This window comes from Lithobates pipiens, unplaced genomic scaffold (genome assembly GCF_037356315.1).
Source record: "Lithobates pipiens isolate NorthernLeopardFrog02 unplaced genomic scaffold, aLitPip1_a1.2 Scaffold_19, whole genome shotgun sequence".
Classification (NCBI taxonomy): Eukaryota; Metazoa; Chordata; class Amphibia; order Anura; family Ranidae; genus Lithobates; species Lithobates pipiens.
In genome coordinates this window covers 442315666-442339733 of record NW_027507764.1, presented here as the reverse complement: position 1 = coordinate 442339733, position 24068 = coordinate 442315666, and the positions used below count along the sequence as shown (strand labels likewise).

Here is a 24068-nt window from a genome sequence, read left to right as displayed (position 1 = left end):
ATGCTGATTTTAGCAGAAGTCTGCACTGTCAGATTTTGGTCATCCCCTGCAACAATTGTCAATTGTCAATTTTGGTAAGATACTCTCAAAGGAAAATTGTGTCTAAAGGGATTCAGACCCTGCTATTTTCCTCCTTAGAACCTTAGAACTTAAATTTATCTTTCAGTGAGTCGGCCTAACTTCAACCAAGATGTGTTTTAAATGGGTCTTTAGTGGTGAAAAGTTAAAAAAATATTTTAGAATTGATTGTGGTTCTGTCTGTAACCTCATGAGTGAGGTTGTCAAGTTCTAACATGCCCCCATTCTAATGAAAATGTCATTTATTTTTGTCTGTGTCCACATAGGACAGATTTCCCATCATCTTATGTTAGGGAATCTCACCATTGTAGACAAAGATAGCAATAAAAAAAGATGATGGAGTCTCTAACCCTCTCCATCTTTGTTCAAAACTGAATAAAAAAAACTTGGCCTGGAATTGGGCTTTAATAGACATCTTACAGATGAAAAACATGCATTTATGTTTGAATGTTTTATCAATATAACCTGGTAACAAAGTTCCACCTGTATATCAATAACTAAAACTTGTTTTGGCAAGTCCTTCTATGTACATTACATTTACATTTTTTGTACATTTATCTCAGGCATGCGTACAACAGGATGTGAAGGCTGTAGAGCAGACTGAGCGACTACAGAAACCACTTTTTAATTCACACTGCATTGCTGACTAGTTGGCAATGGAAAGCAGTTCTTGAGCATTTCATTTGATTTAGCTTTATAACACTTACATGATGTCAGACTTCTCCCTGAGTCTAGACACTAGAGAAAATTATTCAACATGGTTGTGCCCATAGTGACTGCTGTACAATGTAATATTACTGCGGATGCCAAGAGACTTGGCAAATAATACTTTGTGTAATTAGTATTCCTTCATGTCCAAGCACTCTCTTGTACAAGGCAGATTGTCTTTTACCAAGGTAGAACTACACTGATGTCATTGCTTAGCAACCTGATCTTCACATTTCTTTTGCAGCATTATAAAGTAACAAAAAGCTTTAAAACATAATGCTTGATCTTTAAGAGAAGTGATAATTGCAGAGGAAGACATTCATTTTTCCAGAAAACAAGAAACATCTTTACAAAGTACAGTGTGGAATAGAACACAATGAACTACATATACTAGTATGTAAGGAGAGTCACTAAATAATTGCAGAGGAAGACATTCATTTCCCCAGCAAACAAGAAGCATCTTTACAATGTGCAGTGTGGAACAGAACACAATAAACTGCATGTACTGGTATGTAAGGAGAATGACTTTATTGAAGCTGAGCGTTTTGACAGCTAGCCCTTCACTCACCTTATCTGTACAAATACTTAAAATACCAAAAGGAAATCCTGGTTCTATAGAATGTATTCATTTGATTTGTTAGATTTTTACTTATTTCTATTCTTAATTCAGTACCATTTATCTGTAGTTTTTTAGTGGTTTCCTACCTTATTCAGTGTTCCATATTTGCTGTCTTTCATATACACATTTTATATGCTTCTAAAAAAGTGTATGTAATACCAAAACTGTTTTAGTTTATAATACTAAAAATTTAAAATTTTTTGGACTCTAGGTTCATTGGTCGGGTGCATTTTTTGGAATCAATACACATAATTGGATGTCCCTGTTTTGTGGGGCAATACACATAGTTTCCAAACTTTGGGTCCTCCTGTTTTGTGTAGCAATACACAGATTCCAAACTTTTTTTTTTGCATTTGAGGGCCTTATATTAAATAGTTTGACCTTCTTAAACCATGATCCATTGATGAGCTGAATTTAATACCTCAGTTTCAAATATTCTGGCTAAAAACAAAGCAACTTATTGCATGTTTGCCACTATTAACTTTAAAAAGTAGTAAAATGTGTAATATAAAGAATACAGCCTAAAAATCGAAATATGTAAAATGCAGAATGTGCCCAGCTTTCAGCCTACACAATTACATATAAATTGTGCCAAATGAATGCTTAGAGAAGATAAAAGTCAATTTCACATCTTATCAGGAGCTTATCAGAATTGAAAAAGTTTGAGGAAAAATTATTTTGTGTCAAAAGGACATTTAAACACATTGCCTTCATAAGTAACATGACTTAAGAACATTGGTGACATCCATACATAAGCCTCCTGGAGCCTTTAATGCCTGATAACAAGCAGAAAAAGTAATTCTGCTTTACCACAAAATTCAAGGGGATAGAGAATAACCTTACAATCAATATAAATAAAGAGACATTTATAGATTTGTGAATGGTAGTAAGCTTCTTTACTCAAAGTAATACTGTAGCCAGACAGCTAAATACACATCTGAGGCACACTGCTGTGAACTGTTTTACCTGCCAAATATTTGTGACTGGCAGACATATGCATGTTAGCTGAGCTGTAGAAATGATGTTGAAACAAAGTGCACATCTGACCAAATATAAATGTTTCATATGTATATGAGAAGACTAATAAAATATCTAAATAACTGAATTCAAGTTTAATAATAATATATTAAACCTATCATTTATTTTGGTTTGGTGTTAGCAGTATGCTTGTTTTCTAATATTTTTATGCCTTTCTGACAATAAAATAAATGTAATTAAAATTATAAAAATTAGGTTGACCTAACCTAGTGTAAAAAGTACCTAAAGTAACAAAGGTGATGAAGTATACATACCTTGAGGTGCATACAAGTATCTGTGTTAATCTCTAAATCATTTAACATGTCCTTACAGAAAAACAATATTCCTAGACTCAGGCCCCAAACTCTTTCCAAATCAAGATTAGGTCCTGTTCTTCTAGGGCTAAGTTCACCTCTTGTTATTCCGCTATCACTTTCCGGAGCTTGACATTTACAGTAATTTTATAACCACCCTACATGTATTTAAAGTTTCCTATAAAGTAGTGCAGTATTATTAATAGAACCTGGTATGCAACAAACATAAAAAATCGATCAAGATCATCAGTGGAGGGTATAATGCCCCCTCTAGCATAAACTAATGGAAATTATATATCTGTACATAAAAGAGAAACTCTTCAAAAAATTAAAAGGATGGAATCATATTATTAGTACTGGAAATGCTACTTTCCGACATATCCAATCCTTATCTTTTGAAATATATTTATAGTAAACTTACAAAACTCTAATACAGTACTATTTTAACAAGACTAGGTACTAATTGCTAGAATAATTGTACATGTTCTTACGTTAACTATGAACATTCCAAATGTATTTATTTGCTAGTTAGTTAAATTGCATGTGCTTGCCTGCAAATCACACTGTTCATTAATTTTCCCTTTTATCCTTAAACATCTATTTCCTACAATTTCTCCATCATATCATTCTATCAATAATGGGAGCCTTTATTCTCCCAATTTGCGTTTTTTCCAAATCACCCCATGTAATTATGTTTTTGCTTGTTATAAATTAAAGTTCTAAACTGTGAAGCAAAAAGTTAAATTTACATCAATAATATGAAAAAAATTTAACTAAGGCCAGCAACATATACCAACCAATCAGAATTCAGCTTACTGAATCCAAATCAGTGCGTGATAGGTACCTGATTAATTTACATTTGCACTACACTTGGTATTTAGTGTGCCCTAAACTTGGTACCTTGCGATATTTTATTAAATAAGTCAACCTATGTCAAGTATGTTGAAACCACAGTATGCTTAACATCAATAAAGTAATATTATCTGTTAATATTGTCTGTGTTTCTGTTGAATTTCTACACATACCTGTTGATTCACAGGGAAGTTTCTGTTAATTTTCTTTATCTGTGGAGACAAGATATAAACATTAGAATTATCTTAAAAAATATATAATATTATTACTCATTGTAAAGTATATTATAAGGCCAAACTGCCCTTAACCAGGGATACAACTTTATGTTTACTAAATCAGTTGTTAAGAAATGGAACAGACCTAGTTAGTATATTGGCTCCTCAATAATCTCAAATGATGGTAATTTGCTTCACTACAACCCCTAATTGGTTATACTACATGTATACAGACAGCACATAAGTGGCAGGTGGTCTCCCAAGAATGTAGAACAGCTCAGAAGTCTGATAGCTCAATTATCTGCTCCTACAGCACTGCCATAAACATTCTCAGTAATCCGCAAATAATGAAATGTACATGCAAAAAAGAAAATATAATATATGATCTTTTATTTCTGAGATGAGTTAATAGGTTACTGTAATTTGTAGCTTTAGACAATTTTCACTATTTTATACTAAATTTATTACAGGGAGCATCTAGTATTTATCTATATATCTACAGACTGTCGCCATACATCAAAGAGCTCTTGGCTTTGCCAATTTATTCATCATATCCATCTTGGTCTATAAGGTCTTGTTTACACAGGGGTTCTGAGGACACTTGTGTTTCATTCGCACTGTTTATCAAAAGCTGTGCATGTAATCCTGTGGAGTAAGTGCTGGAAGTGTATGTGTACAATTAACTGTAATTGGAAGTATTGGGATGGCATTTTCTTGTGTACAGCATTGATATCATTGTTTAAATATATACACGGATTGAACAAGTCAAAAAAATTGGTGGACTTTGTAGGCACATAATGAGAGGGAGAATCAATGAAAAAGTATAAATTTTTGTGTATATGTACTCCTCCCGGAGTTCATATCCAGCCCTCTATAACTGCATTATTGGGTAACTGTGTGTATACAGGTTGTTGTTTATATGTTTTTTAATTATGCTGTAATAAAAAGTATACCTTTTTTATTGATTCTTCCTCATTATGCGCACACAAAGTCCACCAATTTTTGACTTGTTCAATCCATATATATATATATATATATATATATATATATATATATATTTTTTTTTTTTTTTTTTTGATGTTGGCATGGTGATGGTCTTCCTTTCCAATGTTCATAGATAAATACAGTCATAAGCAGGGCCCCTACGACTACTTTTCATTTTCCATAGGGATAGGCTCAATGTTTGAGTCAAACGTAAGTTCGACTCAAACATCAGCTGTTCATTTGTTCATTTGTTGGACATGAGGCACTTGGTAGCAGAAGCAGAGCATGCGGAAACGTTAAATACCCTTTTTTTTCCTTTCAAATATATTTTATTGATGCCATTCGAGAATGAAAATTACAAACATTGTTATCTTATAGGCATTACAAATTTGTTTAATGTACTGTAATAAAATAAACTTTTTTTTTTTTTTTTGAAAGGAAGAGAGAAGGGGGGGGGGGTTGGTCTTAAAGATAACAGAGGGAAGAGGTTAAAGGTGAGGAAGAGAGGAGGAGATAGGGGACGTTTGGTACTTGTCCGCCCTGGGTGACCCCCAACAATGCCCTGAGGACTAAATGGTAAGGAAAACAGCAACTCAGAAATACAGTCTCTCAATAGTAAGAAAACTACCGTATATACTCGAGTATAAGCCGAGATTTTCAGCCTCTTTTTTGAGGCTGAAAGTGCCCCCCTCGGCTTATACTCGAGTCATCGCTGTCTGCCCGCTCGATCAGCGTGTCGAGCAGACAGACAGCGGCCATTCTATTCAAAAGCCGCGCCCCCGGCTCCGCCTTCGCCTGTGATAGGCGGAACACTGAATTTCCCAGCAGCCTGTGTTCCGCCTATCACGGACATCGTATCATCCTCGTACTACGGACGAGGATGATACGACGTCTGTGATAGGCGGAACACAGGCTGCTGGGAAATTCAGTGTTCCGCCTATCACAGGCGAAGGCGGCGGCGCAGCTTTTGAACTTTACAATGGCCGCCGACGAAGAGGGCACGGGACGGCACGGCACGGGACGGGACGGGACGGGGGCAAGGCAAGGCACGACACGGGACGGATGCAAGGAGGCAAGGCACGGCACGGGACGGAGGCAAGGAGGCAAGGCACGGGACGGAGGCTCGGGACAAAGGTAGGCTGGACACACACACACACACACACACACACACACACACACACACACACACACACACACACACACACACACACACACACACACACACACACACACATGGATGGAGACACACACAGGGATGGATGGATGGATGGATGGAGACACACACACACAGGGATGGATGGATGGATGGATGGAGACACACACACACAGGGATGGATGGATGGATGGATGGATGGAGACACACACACACAGGGATGGATGGATGGATGGACACACACACACACAGGGATGGATGGACGGACACACAGGGATGGACGGACACACAGGGATGGACGGACACACAGGGATGGACGGACACACAGGGATGGACGGACACACACACAGGGATGGACAGGCATGTCTCACCCTCGGCTTATACACGAGTCAATAAGTTTGCCAGTTTTTTTGGGGGTAAATTGGGGGCCTCGGCTTATATTCGGGTCGGCCTATACTCGAGTATATACGGTATGTGATTTACATCTTGAAATATACTGGAAGCATCTGAAGAGTAACCATAGGGTAAAAAATCTCCTCTGATGTGAAGCTTATAGAGATGTATAAATATAGTTAAGTATGAAGGTGATTTTTTCCTAGATCTTTGACCCTTTTCGATGAATGAGATGTCAGGCAATGGTCGATGAAGGATGACCATCTTATCAAATATTTTATTGGACTGTGTAGGCTGGGTCGTGGTATCCAATCTTTCTTCAAATAGCAGGGCTTTGAGATTTCTTATTGTTTCAGATAAGGTCAGAGGTGCAGTAGATATTTAGTGATTGAACATGTTACTGCAGGCTATAAGCAATGTGAGAAGTATCTACTGAAGATGTCCTTGTGGAATTAAGTTAGAGTTCACTGGGGAATCTTTTCTTTGTGGCAGGAAACTGAACAATAAAAGCATAGGGTCCTTTTCAGGTAGGAAGTTAGTCACTCTTTGTATGTACTGGGGGATTGTAGACCAGTAAGTGTCTACCTGTGGACAAAGCCAGAGGCAGTGAAGTAGAGATGGTTTGTGAAGTGAGCACCATGGGCAGGTACCTGTAGTTCCCGTGATGGAAGGATGTGTCATTGAAAATGGGTAGTAGGCCCTATGCATCAGTTTGAACTGAGTTTCCCTCCAGGATTCGCATGGGGTAATGCTTCTAGTTATCTTGTAGCCCGCTAGGATGTTGTATATGTCTGCTTGACCCGGAAGATCCATTAACCAGGATGACACAGAGGGGCTGTATAAAGGTTTTGTGAATTTCCCGTTTAGAGGGCAATATATGTCTGATATAGAGTGACGATTTTCTGCAATTAGCTTATCCATGAATGAGAGTTGGAATCTGCGTATAAATACCCTTTTAAAAGAAGCGCCAAACTGAGGGTAACTCAAGACAACCGTTTTTTGCGTCTCCCATAGGGGGTTTGCCCAGGCCAAGGCTCTCTCAGAAAGCAAAGATATCACAAAACCTACTTTGCTTCTGTCCGTGGGAAATACCTGGGGAAGCATCTCAAAGTATATCTCAACCTGGTTGAGAAACCCTCTGAACTGGACTGGATTGCTCCCAAATCGCTGGGGAAGTGGAGCGGAGCAGAACAAGACATACTTCTTATAGAGGTAATACTCGTGGCAGGTGCCTGCACAGAGACTGGAGCAGCAGCAGGGACAGCCTGCAACACAGGTTGTACTGGAGCAGCCACAGTGGGAGATTCCAGGTGAGCATCTGTAACACCATGGAAAACTGATTTATTTGGTGATCCTGCTCATCCAATCTGGAAAAAATATTATCAACAAGTGGATTGACTGCATCTTCTGAATTCATGGCCTTCGACTGCTGTCAGAAACTATGAATCAGACAGAGACAGAAGTACAGTTAAATCACACTTGTTTAATAATAATAAAAAAATGGTAAACTGAGTAAATGTAGTCAAAATATAGCCAGATTTCAGGAACCGGAAAGGATAGTCAGACAAGCCAAAATGTCAGGGAACCAGAAGGAATGTCAGCCAAGCAAGTCTTTAACAGGAACACAAGAGAGCGTCTCTAGAGATGTTACAAAGGTGAAGGCAGAGATCATCTGGGCTGGACTACTTAAATAGGCAGGACAGATGAGCAGGATCATCAAACGGTGAGTCACTGTGGAGAGATAGGAGCTGGCAATTAGCTGACAGCTGAGCGGCCAGCTCAGAGAAGAAAGGGCTTGGCCCAGCCCTGACATACGGTGGCCATATATAGGGAATGAATAGAGATTAGGCTGGTAGCGTAGTGTGCCGTCAGTCAGTGTAGTATATATAATACAGTTCAGAGTAAATAGTGCAATTAGTGTAGTATATATAATACAGTTAAGAGTATATAGTGCAGTCAGTGTAGTATATATAATACAGTTAAGAGTAAATAGTGCAGTCAGTGTAGTATATATAATACAGTTAAGAGTATATAGTGCAGTCAGTGTAGTATATATAATAGAGTTCAGAGTATATAGTACAGTCCATGTAGTATAAAAAATACAGTTCAAAATATATAGTGCAGTCAGTGTAGTATATATAATAGAGTTCAGAGTATATTGTGCAGTCCGTGTAGTATATATAATACGGTATATAGTACAGTTTTGATTTTTCATGTTTGTGTCCCATAGACTTCAATTGGTTATGCATGCTTGCTAGAACTTTTTACCTGTTCGAGGTGTTCTGGTGCAAACTAAACACCGAACGGGGGGGGGGTGGGGTTATTTGGCCCATCCCTAATAATTTTCAGTGAAGAAAGTTCAAGTAATTTCCTGGCTCTTTCTTTCATCCATTTTAGGCATGTGTACATCCTGCCCAAGTGCATGTTACATAGTTGTTAATGTTGAATGAAGACATTAGTCCACCCAGTTCAACCTTTGCAGGTCTGTGCCCATTTTAAGTGCTTTTAGAAATTATCGACATTTCCCGCTGATGCCACCTATTGTGTAAGGGAGTTCCACATCCTTACCATTCTAACAGTAAAGAACTCCCTACGCAGCTAAAGGTTAAACCACTTCTCATCCAACTTCACTGAGTGGCCATGTGCTAGAATCACCTTTTAGAGATATTTGAATATTGCAATAATATCTCCTGTTAAAGTGGTTGTAAACTCGGATTGCTAAAATTGATCTAGCCTCCATGTATTTGTTCATTACACAGTAATGAATAAATACATGAAGAAATACATGTATCTCGGTCTAAGAGAGCCAAGTGGGACGAGGTTCCCCTCAATCAGTGAATGAAGGCGAAGGGAAGGGCTGTGAGGAGAGGATAGGGGAGGGTTCGTGAGATTGTGTTCTCACTACACACTATGGAGCTGACAGGGAGAGAGGAGGGGGAAGAGGGGGTAGCTACAAAGATACACAGATGCACAGGACAGAAGCTAGATGATGGAGGCATGTATACTGACCATGATCTCATGGCTCAGCAGCTATGATAAACGTGCTCAGGCAGGATGAACCAGGATTTGTAGGAGATACAAAAGGGCAATTGACTAGGCAAATGCACTATTCTATAGCTCGTGCCTTAAAGGGACAGGAGCATGATTTTTTGGGGGGTAACAATCAGTTAAAGCATCTCTTCTCCAAAGAGAATATTGGTAAGTTTAAAGGATAAGTTCAGCTTTCATAACATGTTACATGTTACACCTGTATCCAGCCCTTTTTGTTACAGCTGTCCAAAAATCTTCTCCCACTGTCCCACTGTCACAATTTAAAAAAAAAAGTGGTTGTGTGGCTGACAGCTTGTAGTTCTCAATGAACTACCAGGGCGAAGATGAGCACTCTAGGTAGCTCATTGATGCTTGCTGTCATTCAGTAACTGCTTGCCCATGCGAGGTATGGGCAGACAGCTACCCAGTCTACAGGAGCCTGACAATGCACCTGTGTTCTGCTGATCGCTGCTGCAATGCTTTACAGGTTTCTAATAAAAAATAATAACAATAAATGCACATTTTTTTGCCTTCAAAAAATTTACATTATTATTTATTTCCCGGTATCAACTTTGTTGCCCTTTTCTGGACTCTCTGCAGTTCCAGCACATCCCTCCTGAGCACTGGAAACCAGAGCTAGATGGCATACTCAGGATGTGGTTGAACCAGAGTTTTGTACAGTAGTAGAATTATAGTCTTATCTCTTGAGTAGATACCCTTTTAATGCTTGCTAATAGTCTGCTAACATTGCTGGCTGCAGCTTACCATTACAAGTCTATGATCTACTGAGATCACATGCAGATACACCACTATATACACCTCTATCCAGATTACAGTTTACCACTAGGCTTGTGCAATTTGTTTCGTAACGAATCGAAAGTCGTCTGAATTTTGCATCTTTTGGACATTCGGATGCATCCGAAAGTCCGAATAAAAAAATAACGAATAACAACGAATACGAAAGAAATATAAAGAATGAATTCGACATGATTCGGTAATTCTTTAAAGATCTAATGAAACAAAAGATCAGCTCAAAGTAAATCTTATAGTCCAATCAGCTAATTAATTTTGTGCCGGAGGATGGATTACTGGCAAAGTGCATTCCTGAGAACTGAGTTAGAAGGCTGTTGTATTCTATTTGAGTCGAGGAGAAGAGATCTTGTCATTGTGTGTGTTAAAAGATTCAATAAACAAACGACTTTCCAAACTACGAATCATTATCAGGAATGTCTATACATACATAAATAGCGAATTTCAATGACTACGAACGAATTAATTTGTCACTCTACGAATAATAACGAATTATCAGAAAACGTATTAACGTAACATAACGAATATAACAGAACAAAATTATGTATTTTACGAATGACAATGAACGGAAAAAATAAGCGAAATTTTCTGTTGTGCACAAGTCTATTTACCACCTCATAGAATGTTTAAAGGTTGATCTGGCAAGGATGACCCTTCATAAAGCCATGCTGGTTACTACTAATTATACTAGCGTCATTAGTAAATTGGATATTGTTCCTTATCACCCCCTCCAATAGCATTGATGTTAGGCTGACTGGTCTGTAGTTTTCAGATATATATCTTGGCCCTTTTTTTAATATTGGTACCAGTCAGCTGATACCATTTCGGTCAGTAAGCTGTCCTTATAGATTAGGAATAACGGACACTCTGGTGTAAGCCAACTGGTCCTGGTGATTTATTAATATAAAGTTTTTCAAGTTTTTTTTTTAGACACTGACTTCCATTAGTACTGTGGGAACATTGCACGCTGTGTTCACAACAATACCATCTTGTCTGATATGCCCCTCCTTTTCTTTAGTAAAAACTGAATAAAAGGAATGTATTTAACACAGTTTTCTTCTCCTTGCAACTTGTAACCAAATTCCCATGACTATTCTTTATGGGGCCACTATGCTCCAGCTTTGCCTTTTTACTAGTGGTAGTAAAGTCAATTTGTTCATGTTTTACCGTACCTAAAGGTAAGCCTATAATAATGCCACATACACACAGTTGGACATTCCGACCACAAAATCTGTCAACATGTTGCAAAGTTGATGGAAAATCCGATCATTCTGAACGAGCTGACGTCAAACACGTACGTCGGGACTATAAACAGGCCAGTAGCAAATAGCTTTCGTCTCTTTGTTTATTCTGAGCATGCGTGGCACTTTGTCGATCAGAATTGTCTACACACGATCGAAATTTATGCGATCGGATTTTGTTGTCGGAAAATTTTAGATCCTGCTCTCAAACTTTGTGTGACAGAAAATCCGACTAAAAAAGTCAGATGGAGCCCACACACGGTCGGATTTTTCGACAAAACATGATCCGATCGCGCATTTTCCATGGGAAAATCTGACCGTGCGTATGGGGCATAAGGCTTACTACAATAATAATATTACATACTAATAATAATAATACATACTAAGTAGTATGCTTTTTCTTTGAGGCAAGTTATCACAGCATCATTATCCCGTAGTTTTTAAGCTCAAAACTACAACTATGTAGGTGTCCCTTGTTAATTTTCATTGTATTTTTTTAAATGTAACTGCCAACTCCCAAACTTTCATTTGAAGTAAAACACATAGCCAAGTATTATTCTACACAATTTTTTGATTGTGCATTAAAAAAAGAAAACAAATACAATTAGACATGCTATCCATGCCAATAGAACTTAACCATTTTATGCATTCAAAAATATAGAAAATATACCAAATCAAATCATTATTATCCAACCAAATGAATAATGTCAAAGCAATAACTCCAAGGCCAATAATAAATAACACGTTATCTCCTCCAATTTCACCACATGTCTGGGTGACGAAGGACTGTTCAGAAACTAACTGAAAAGTGCGAACTGAAAAGTGCGAAATGAAAAGTGTGAAATGAAAAGCGCGAATCAATACTCGCTAAACTTCTACTAACATGAAATTAGCAGAAGGAGCCCAAAGGTTGGCACTAAAGAGCTGAAAAACATTGTAGTACATCACTACGTTTGTAATTGTTGGCCAACATTTGTGTGACCCTGTGTATGCAAGACAAGTCAGATAAAATTCCACAGTTTTGTGGTCGGAAAGTCTGATCGTGTGTATGAGGCATTAGTATGCTTCTTTTGACAAATGTTGTCCAACTTTCGGCCAACAAATGTTGAATGGCAGGCTAATAAATTTTCAGTGGACAATGGTTTGACATCAGATTTTCGTATGGTCAGTACACAAATCTGTCACACAAAAGTTGAAAGTACAAACACGCATGCTCTGAATCAATGCTCACCAAACATATAATTAGCAGAAGGGGCCCAAAGGGTGGCGCTCAAGAGTTGAAATTCCTTGTAGTACATCACTACTTTCGTGTTTGTTGCAAGACCATTGTGTACCGTTAGTATGCAAGACAATATCCTTGCACACGCACTTAAAACAAAGACGTTCGGTTGGCCAAGAATCACATTGTGTGCACGAGGCTTAAGTGTGCTGCTTTCAATAAAGGTGTTTTTTGCTTGGTATAAACCTCAGCACCTTGTTTTTTGCTCTTTCCTGCTTCATGAAATTATCCTTACCAGATCTTATGGGAGCTGCAGAGATGAACCTTGTTCTATCTATCCATCCACCCTTCATTCATCCATCATCCATTCTTCATCCAGCCCTCTACCATTCATTTATTATTGCTATAATTGCTGTTATACCACAGACTCTCAGTGTATTTATCCATGGACTATTTTTTTTTACAGAGCAGCACTCAGGGCTATTGTCTGTAAATTTATGGACAGTTTTTTTTAAATTTCAGACATTTTACAAGCTATCCATAAATGTCTATTACGGACAGCGGCCACATGTAAAAAATATGGCAATGGATCAGATGGGTTTGAAGGGGGGGGGAGGGGCAGGTGCATGGTGATATCATAGCTTGGTGACTTTTACAAATGTCCTTGGCTCCTTCCCTCTCCATGATCACTGTCTTTGACCCCTTCCTACGCCCTGATTAGGAACTCTATGGAAGCTGATGTAAAGGGGAACTCCCCCTACATCATGGTCTGCAGTGTTCCTCTAGCAGTCCCCCATACATTATGGTATGCAGCATTCCTCTTTACATCAGGATCTTTAGAATTCCCCCTTGCACTGTACGGGGGAAAGCTGTGGAATCTTGTGTAAGGAAGGTGGGGGGCTATGGGGACCAGAGACCCCCTTACATCAGCGTTCCCCTTTACATCACTGATGGTCTGCAGTGTTCCCCTTATATCAGGGTCCACAGTGTTACCCTTTACATCAGGGTCCACAGAGTTCTTCCTTATACTGTCAGAGGAAACCCTGTGGACTCTGATGCAAAAGGGGAACTTTGTGGAGTTTTTGGGGAACTTTGTATCTGATGTAAGGGGGGACCCTGCAGACTCTGATGTAAAGAAGAACTCTGTAGACTTGTGCGTGTTTGTGTGTGTTTGTGTGTGTTTGTGTGTGTTTGTGGGAGGGGGGGGGGGTTCTCTGGTGACCAGATACCATCTTACATCAGAGTTTCCCTTTACATCATGCTCAACAGATTTTTCCTTTACATCATAGCCCACAGTGTTCATTTTTACATCAGAGTTCCCCCTTGCACTGTAAAGTTGAACCCTGCAGATTCTAATGTAAGGAGGGACTCTGTGTTGGGTTATATTAACCTGACCTTCATGTAAATGGAGAATATGTATTTTGTCCCTTGTTTTACCTTAAACACATTGCTAATAGCACTCGCTATGCGTTTGTAGCTTAAATATTGATATTTGTATTGTTTTGCACTGAAAACTGTAATTTTAAAAAATTGACTCAGTAAACAAGGACAAAGAAGAAACCAAATGCATTTCCAGTATTATATTTAGGGTTTTGGACACATTTGTACAAATCTTTCCCCACTGTGTACAGTTATTCCAACCCTGTGAAACAAGAGTGTCCAATATCCAAAATATGTTTGAAATTGGTTTTCTTGTTTTGAAACAGCTCTCCATTGTGTTTTTACACAGTGGTGTTATTACATATTGAATTATCTTGCCCATTATTTGCTTTCAGACTTACCTACTCATTTTGTAGATCAGTATCTGAGTCTACTATAAAACCTTTGAATTTTTATTTCTAGAACTATGAAGCAAAGATGATCTTGATAAAGTGTGTCTTAAAATATGAACAGTTGAAATAAAAGGTTATCAGGAAAACCTATGTTACTCATACATCCACACTGCTGTATGTTCAGCAAATCATTTCTGTAATATATTTATCTTTCCTTGCCTTACTGTAGCTTCTACATGTTAGAATAATTCTAGGAAACTTGCTCACTAAGGACATCATAGGGTTTTATACTACGCACTGCTGTGCTATACAAAATTGCTTTGTTTTCAATAAAATCTATGACCCACATACTTTCACCTTGGTACATTCAGCAAATCATTTCTGACATATTTTCCATTCAGTTTGACTCATGAAGCTTTTAAATTATGGAATTTAGGAAAATCTACTAGTGAAGTCACTATGTATTTATGCATTCAGAGAAAATGTGCATTTTCAGTATTAACTCACTATTTGCCCTCTTTCTTGTTGCCTGTAATTCAAAAACGAAAGCCTCGTACACACAATCGGATCGTTGCCCAACAAAGTCTCAGGCCGCGTACACACGGGCGGACTGTTCACCCAACCTTGTCCGCTGAACAGTGTTTGGGCGGACAGTCCGCTCGTGTGTGGGGCTTCAGCGGACAGTTTCAGCGGACAGTTGGACGAACAAGGTCTTACGGAAATTCCGAAAAACTGTCCGCTGAAACAAGGTTTCAGCGGACTGTTCGCTCGTGTGTAGGCTTGTTCGGCCAACTAAGTCTCGCGCATGCTCAGAAAGGATTTCCACGTCGGAAGGTTGCATTGCAGTGTATTGGACGTCGAAATTTTCGATCCGTCGTGCATGCCGAAACGTCATCGCGCACGGTTTCAGCAAACTGTTCGTCCGTCGTGTGTGGCCATGTCCGTCCATGCTAAGTTTGAGCGGACTGTTTGCCGAAACTGTTGGACGGACAAAGTTGGGCGAACAGTCCGCGCGTGTGTACGCGGCCTCAGACTTCTGTCTGAAGGGCATGTGCCGTGAACTTGTCTGACATACAAACGGTACACAATTGTCAGCCAAGAAACACGAATGTAGTGACATACTACAAGGTATTTCGTATTTCAGCTCTTGAGCGCCACCCTTTGGACACTTTCTGCTAATGTTGTGTTTGGTGAGAACTGATTCTGAGCATGCATGTTTGTACTTTCAACTTTTGTGTGAGGGACTTGTGTACAGAAAATAGGAAAATCTGACAACAGACCATTGTCCGCTGAAAATTGACTAGCTTGCCATTCAACATTTGTTGTCAGAAAGTTGGACAACAATTGTCTGATGGAGCATACTAATGGTGGGATTTTAGACCAACAGTCTGTCATCACACAATTCCCTGGGCTTTAATGAAATGTACAATGTGTTTAAAGATGAGTTCAAAACATTGTAGTATCTTTCCGATGTTCCTGCTGTTTTGGTGTTGAGTAAGAGAACGGTTACCAGCCATCACTTAAGGGCACAATTACAGTAAAGCAGGAAGTATTTGGTCCAGTACTGAACCAATGTCTCTATTGGCAGCAGGAAGCAGCTCTTCTTCCACCACAGCAGAATTTAAACAGAAAACAGCAAGGCTACAGGACATGATGTGAAACTAGGCATTGACTTAAAGTGATTCTATGCATTAAGGCAGGGGTCTCCACACTATGGCCCTCTTGTTGTTCAGAAACTATAATTCCCATCATGCCCAGTTATGTCTGTGAATGTCAGAGTTTACAATCCCTCATTGGATTTGTAGTTCCACAACAGCTGGAGGGCTATAGTTTGGAGATCCCTGCATTAATGTAAAAAAAAATCTGGGTGTGCCCCCCCCCACCCCCCAATACCTACCTGAGCCCCATCCCCATCTTGATTCAGCGATGTGCATGAGAACAGCTGCTCTCTTGGGGCTCTATCTCCTCATTGGCTCACACAGCAGCAGGAGCCACTGGTTTGGCTGGCTTCTGTTGAAGGAGTATGACTGTAAAAGGTCCGCCAACTGGCTCCTGATCAACATTCTCAATGGCTGAGACTGCTGACTGGAGAAGTCCAGCGCGGGGGGCCATCTCCCTGTCAGAAAACAATAGAACAGCAGGGGAAATAACTACACAAACATCAAATTTTTAGTACTGCGGCTCTGACCTTTTAGGCTCGATTCCCATCTATGCATGTTGCTTTTGAGCATTTTTGCAGTGCTTTTTGTGGTGCTTGCCGCGTTTTTGTACACGCATTTTTACCGCGATCATTTACACTGTATATAGCTGGTTGCTAAGGAAATAGCTGGGAAGCTGGCTGCCACATCCTTAGCAACCGATGAGTCATCAGCTGTCAGCTGACTTTCCGCCGAATGTAAAAAAAATGCTGGCTAAAAAAAAATTGTGAAAAAATGGCCTGGGGTCTAGTATAGATTCTTAGGGGACCCCCACGACAAAATAAAAAAAAATGTCATGGGGTCCCCCAAAATCCATACCAGACCCTTATCCGAGCATGCAGCCCAGCAGGTCAAGAAAGGGAGGGGATGAGTAAACTCCCTCTTCTGAACCATACCAAGCCACATGCCCTTAACATGGGGGATGGGTGCTTTGGGTCGGGGGGCTCTGCGCCCCCCACCCCAAAAGCACCTTGCCCCCATGTTGATTGGGACAAGGACCTCTTCTCGACAACCCTTGCCCGGTGGTTGTCGGGGTCTGCGGGCAGTGGACTTATCAGAATCTGGAACATGTGAATGAGTATGGGGTACATCGTACCCCTACCCATTCACCTGGAAAAAAAGTAGTGTAGTGTAGTGTTAAAAAATAGAGTAGACAGTTTTTGACAAGTCTTTTATTAAAAATCTTCTTCTCCGCTTCTTCCTCCATCTTCTCCCGCATCTTCATTCTCCAGTCTTCTCCTTCTTCTGCTCTTCTGTCTTCTTTGTCCGGTGTTTTTCTTCCACTGCCACCGCCGCCACCGATGTTCCTGCCGACAACCCTCCTCCGATGCTGCATCCCGCTGATCTGTCGGCGCAGATGTCCTGCACTCCTTAAATAACGAGGGGGCATGGCAATCGGATTACGTCACCCAGAGGCCACGCCCCCATGTGACGTCACTGCCCGGGCAGGGTGGGTATGTGACGTCACAAGGGGGAGTGGCCTCCGGATGACATTACCTGATTGCCACGCCCCCATCATTATTTAAGACATTAAGCTGCGATTCAGTTATAAAGCTTGGTTATAAATTACACTCAAGCCTACTCAATGGGAAAGTAGCAGCACGTTGATGAAGTCATGGCTTATCCCCTGATAGTAAACTCATTGTGTTAAATTAACAGCACCTTGCAATGCAACAGAGCCTGATTCAGGATGTGCAAGGTATTGCTGTGCTGCTATGTAAAACGGATTCAAAGCATTATTACAACCTATTCAAAAACACATGTATTGAGCCTTCAATTAATAAATAATGAAAATAAAGTCTAAATCCAAAGCTACCAATAGAGATGATCAAAGGCAGACTTGCTTGAAGTCTATGTCCAACCTATATAACAACCACATCACTCTCCATAGATATAGTGGAGGAGTGAGCATAGCTACCCAAGGACAGAATATGCATTACTCCCAGGAAAACCAGATTGAACTAAAGAGAAAAAAGCCTGAAAGAATTAAACTAAAGCATTCAGGGCTCAGGTAAGTAAAACAGGGGGCTCGGGGGCCGGTGATTGCCAGGTGTCCTTTCCTATGCATTAAGGTGAATAAACACGGGGAGTTTACAACCCCTTTAAGGACTGCTAAGCTGCAATATATTACATTTTTGTGTTTAGTTATACTTACATGGTGTTTTTATGCCAGGAGCTCAGCTTTAAGACATCTAAACAATGAAGTTATGGCAATGACCTAAAATGCTGCATATGTTGTGATTTAATAAAACTGTTTAATCTTTTTGTCCTAAAGTTCAATTCATTAAGCAATAGCAATCAATATAATTATAATTATTCTTAAAATAAGGTTTACTTGTGTGAAAATAATTATTCCTATTGTATGCATTATAACTTAGTGAATCGAGCCTTGTAATGAAGATCAGATCTCAGTTCAGGAGTCATTCATGTAGACATCCAGATAATTGCAGAGATCACAAACCTTTTCTTGCAAATGTATAAAGGTTTGTGACAAACACAGCAATGTAACCTTTATGCAGACTTTCAAATGACTCCTATAAAAAATGAAGTTGAAAACATTTTAGCTTGAAGAACAGCTCTGTTTTTGACATTGATCATCTATTAGTTTAATGCTGCATACATTTGTGCGCAACATTGATCCATTACAATGGAAAATGTTTTGCTAATAGCAATGATTTATTTCAATACTAATTAGTATTCTGCATTTAGAATTCTTGGTCCAGAACTAAATAACAGATCTATACAACAATGCCCCTGAATCTTGATATGATATGAGAAATGAAACCCCAGGCAGAAGCTCACTTTTCATGAATGTTTTATAAATGACTTACCGTATATACTCGAGTATAAGCCGAGATTTTCAGCCTCTTTTTTGAGGCTGAAAGTGCCCCCCTCGGCTTATACTCGAGTCATCGCTGTCTGCCCGCTCGATCAGCGTGTCGAGCAGACAGACAGCGGCCATTCTATTCAAAAGCCGCGCCTCCGGCTCCGCCTTCGCCTGTGATAGGCGGAACACTGAATTTCCCAGCAGCCTGTGTTCCGCCTATCACGGACATCGTATCATCCTCGTACTACGGACGAGGATGATACGACGTCTGTGATAGGCGGAACACAGGCTGCTGGGAAATTCAGTGTTCCGCCTATCACAGGCGAAGGCGGCGGCGCAGCTTTTGAACTTTACAATGGCCGCCGACAAAGAGGGCACGGGATGGAGGCAAGGCAAGGCACGGCACGGCACGGGACGGGACGGGACGGGACGGGGGCAAGGCACGACACGGGACGGATGCAAGGAGGCAAGGCACGGCACGGGACGGAGGCAAGGAGGCAAGGCACGGGACGGAGGCTCGGGACAAAGGTAGGCTGGACACACACACACACACACACACACACACACACACACACACACACACACACACATGGATGGAGACACACACAGGGATGGATGGATGGATGGATGGAGACACACACACACAGGGATGGATGGATGGATGGATGGAGACACACACACACAGGGATGGATGGATGGATGGATGGAGACACACACACACAGGGATGGATGGATGGATGGACACACACACACACAGGGATGGATGGACGGACACACAGGGATGGACGGACACACAGGGATGGACGGACACACAGGGATGGACGGACACACAGGGATGGACGGACACACACACAGGGATGGACAGGCATGTCTCACCCTCGGCTTATACACGAGTCAATAAGTTTGCCAGTTTTTTTGGGGGTAAATTGGGGGCCTCGGCTTATATTCGGGTCGGCCTATACTCGAGTATATACGGTAGTTATAGTATTATATTCATTGCTTACAAAGATGCCCTTAGCTTCCCTTATTTTAAGATAAGACGCAGCGGTATCTCAAAGGCATTAGAACTAAAGAATTACAGGCAAAAGGCTTTTTAAATTAGTCAAAATACATTTTTTACTTACATTGTGCTTTGTGAGATTTGAAATATTAGTTGATATAGATTGCAGCCACTCAATGCACTCATCAGCAGATAAACATTGAATTATTCCACTGCAAACACCATCTACCGCAGTGATCTGAAATGCATTCTGCCTGTAAATATAGAAATGATTTAAACACATCAACTGAGACTAGAAAACAGTTACAATAACACAAACAAATAACCAAACGATGGGAAAAAAAGATCATGGTTACAACATCATGCATATTTAGAGTAAAAAAATAAAACTAAAATGAAAAAATCATAATTCTTCTGTATTTATTCCATTTATATAGTTGTAGTGGTACCCCGTAGAGGCTGCTGAAACCCTTGGCCCACCCTGCCCAGTCCAGCAGCCACTTCCCAGTCACCTTGGAGACAATGAACAGTAGAGATATTTGTTTTGTTATTTTATTGAGGGATTTGAACTTGGATAGGGATAGGAGTTTATGGAATGCCCAGTATAATGAATGATTGATTGAATGTATTTTAATCAGTTGAGACGACGATATACACTTTACAGCTCCAATCTCCTCCAGAACAACACTTGCTTACAGATTGTTTCTCTCATACTCTCTCTCTCTCTCTCTCTGTTGCACCTTACACTTCACTTCCAGGTATAGCTAGCACATATTTAGGCCCAACACAGAAACTGTCATTTGTAGGCAGGAACCATGGATCCCTTTTTATGTAGCAAAATAGAATAGAAAGTCTTTTAGCGCTAGCTGACCTATGGTGGATTACTGCTTCCAGCAATCCCTCTTCAGGCCCTGCCAGCCCTCCTGGCTGCAGCTGCTTGACTCCACTGCCCGTGACATCACAGTCCTTACCACTGGCTCTGCACCCATCCCAGACTGCACTCTCCCACTCTTCTCCGGAATGCCTCCCCAGTCCTCCCGACTGTGCCTGTCACTCACTGACCTCCTGGCTGCACATACACCGGTGGTTCCCTCCTTAAGACTTGCCCGGCAGTACAAGCTCATGTTGCCCTCTCTGAATCCTCTCTGTGCCTCCGGTACAGATCCTTTATGTGTTCTTAAAGGGATCCTTCAGGCACCTGAGGCCCTCAAAGGCCCTCATAGCCTAGCACTCCATCCTTAGTTCTTCAACCCGACAACTCCTCCCCAGCAGGACTGACTCTTGGTATTAAAGGAGGCCTGCCCCCTGCCACTCCAAGTTGGGGATTGGCCAGGGCTCCTTAGAACACCCCAAGCAGCTCCTCCTCTCTTCCCCTCCTCTCTTCTAGAATCCTCTGGAAGCCAGAGGGAGGTAACCGAGAAGTGATGCTGTTTGTGAGTCACCAGCCTACTCTGAGCCACTCCCAGCCCACACAGATCAAAGCAGCTATGCCTGTCTAAATTTACCAGCACTCACAAAAGAACCCTAACTCTAGCACCTACCTAAGTAGAGGGTGCTAAATAGTATAAACATTTTTTCCTCCTTCACTTTAAAGAGGATACAAACATTTACATTATTGCCCTGGACACATGCATTCTGGGTTTAATTCAGGTATTTCTGAAGGATAGTGGAAACTGCAGAACCATAAGGAAACTTGAGGTAAAAACCCACTCAAAAATGTGGGAATTCATCAAAATGCATACATCACTAATTTCAGGATGGAATGACATCCTGAAATAGATCACAACAAAGCAAGCATAACAACCAGTGTGACTAAATGTCCATCTCCATCCTATTCCAGTCGCCTGGCTAGCCTTTGTAGTACACTAGCATGATCAAATGTCATAGCTACACAAGACATGCAAAGGCCATATCAACTCATCAGCAACTCATCCATCACCTTTATTAGACAAATGGAAAATAAGGCAAGCTGCCACCCTACACTGCTGGCTGTTCGGTTGAACATACAGATCAATAAAAAGAGAACTATAAGTACATGGTACACTATTCCACGAACCAAGGGCACAAGCTATTGTACTATCTTGGTATTCCTGCTGCCCTAGGCCATGGTTTGTGCTGCCTGTACAGAAATCTGGCCCACACTGTGTGAAACCCATGGTAACAGCAAGAAAGTTACCATAGTTGTTCTGACTCTGCCTTCATCTGCTAGTCCACTACCACTGTGCCTTTTGTTTTCTCAGTCTGTCTATCAGCAGCAAAGACTAATAAAGCAGTGGGTGTAAAGTGTCAGAATGAGTGTGACTGGTACTGAAAGTGGTGAGCTATTATCTTCTACTAAGAGTCCTAAACTCATTAACCTTAAAACATGCAATCATTGTTAACTTATTGTTTACTGTTTATGTTGACAGAACCATTTTGTACTTTTTTTGTATTACGTTGTAATGTTTTACTGCAATTCTGAAAACTGAATAAAAATGATTGAATAGATTCATAGCAGCAAGAACCATTGGCTCCCACTGCTGTCAATTAAATCCAGTGACACGGGAGCCAAGGGGCGGGGACGAGTCCTGCTGTCTGTGTCAATGGACGCAGCAGCAGTACTCGGGAGCGCGCCCGCTTGAGTGCCCCCATGGGAAGCGGCTCTATTTGGGGGCACTCGAGAAGAACAGGAGCCAAGAGCACTGTGGGGGGACCCCAAAAAAGGAGGATCGGGCCACTCTGTGCAAAACCCCTGCACAGAGGGGGTAAGTATAACATGTTTGTTATTTAAAAAAACAAAGCTTTGCAATCACTTTAAATTAGTCTATTTGGGAGCATCTTTCTCCTGCATAGTTCTGCTGAAGTTAAATTTACCTAATGTGTTCTTATGACACAGCAATACGTCTCCAGCTTTCATATTTCCTCCAATGCAAATAGTGCACCACTATATATACACCTATATACAAATTGCGATAAATAATTATACCTTGAGCCTTAGTTATAAAGCATAGTGGAGTGACCTTAATGTGGCTGAATCACTGCTTTCCACACCAAACATGCCCCTTAGTAAATGCAAATCGGTAAATAAGTACAGAAATATATCTGACCAGACTAGGATAAACATTTTACAAGAGTTGTTTATATTACTAGTATTTTCTCATGATAAGATGTCAATAATAAAACCATTCCACTACCTAAACCATACATTTCCCAAGGTTTACAAATCCGTGTTTTGTGCAGACCGCCTTTGCATGGACACAACATCCAATTGAAATGAATGGACTGCTGTGCCTGCGTTTCCCCCCAAAAAAAGGTGCATGCATCTTTTCAAAAATGTGGCTGCGGGGAAATCACGTTTTTTTGTTTAACTATGTGATTTCCCTGCAGTTCCTTCACCCACAGAATGAATGGCAGCCCCATGTGTCTCCTAAGAGCAGCACGATTTGGCTGTGAGTGCAGTAACAGATGTGATTCCCGCACCCACAGCCACATGCAGAGGTGTATACTGAGCCTCATTGTGTCTCTACATTTCTTTTCTTTTCTTTAAAGGTTTGGCTATACTTCTAGTGGAGCGCTGGATCAGAGAACTCGTGAGAACTGAGTGATCAGCAGTGTTTGATCGCTCAGTTTTCAGTGTAGAGTCAGTGGGGGACAGCTGCAGCTGGGTGCAGTACTGCAGCCATATAGGTGAGTATTTTTTTTTTTTTGCTATTCCCATAATTCTCTTTTACACGAATAGTAATAGTGACTTCTAAATTATCATAAAGTCTATTAAAGTGGACTCTCTTTCTTTCTTTCTTTTAAATTCTCCATCTGGTGCTTCTCTCAGAGCCACAAATTCCTCCGCTAAGTCACACGCATTCTGGGGTTAAAGCTTTACTTTTCTCACCCCATCATAAATAGAAGACTCTCCTAGTATAGCAAATTATTTTATTAAGAAAGTAAAAACAACAAAAAACTATTCACGTTACCAAGCCCTGATAGATCACTGAAAACTCTTCCTCTGAGTTGACATGCATACTGATGTAAACCGTGTTCAACATTAAGACATTTCTCCCTCACTACACACTCAACATGGTTCTCCCAATAGGACTTTCTCAAGCGCTCAGTCAATAATTGCATTCTTTTATTCTAGCATCTTGCATATTTTTACACATTAA

The 24068-nt window shown here is 40.6% G+C and overlaps 1 protein-coding gene across 3 annotated transcripts in view; it reads right to left on the bottom strand.

The window, feature by feature from the left end:
* SNTG1 (syntrophin gamma 1) overlaps nt 1-24068 on the bottom strand; it is a 923961-nt gene that overhangs the window by 33114 nt on the left and 866779 nt on the right. For all 3 annotated transcript variants that reach the window (XM_077492670.1, XM_077492672.1, XM_077492671.1), the window contains 2 exons: nt 20054-20183; nt 3762-3800 (listed from right to left, as the gene is read on the bottom strand). In XM_077492670.1, coding sequence (XP_077348796.1) covers nt 3762-3800; nt 20054-20183 — 169 coding nt within the window. The remainder of the gene's footprint in view (nt 1-3761; nt 3801-20053; nt 20184-24068) is intronic.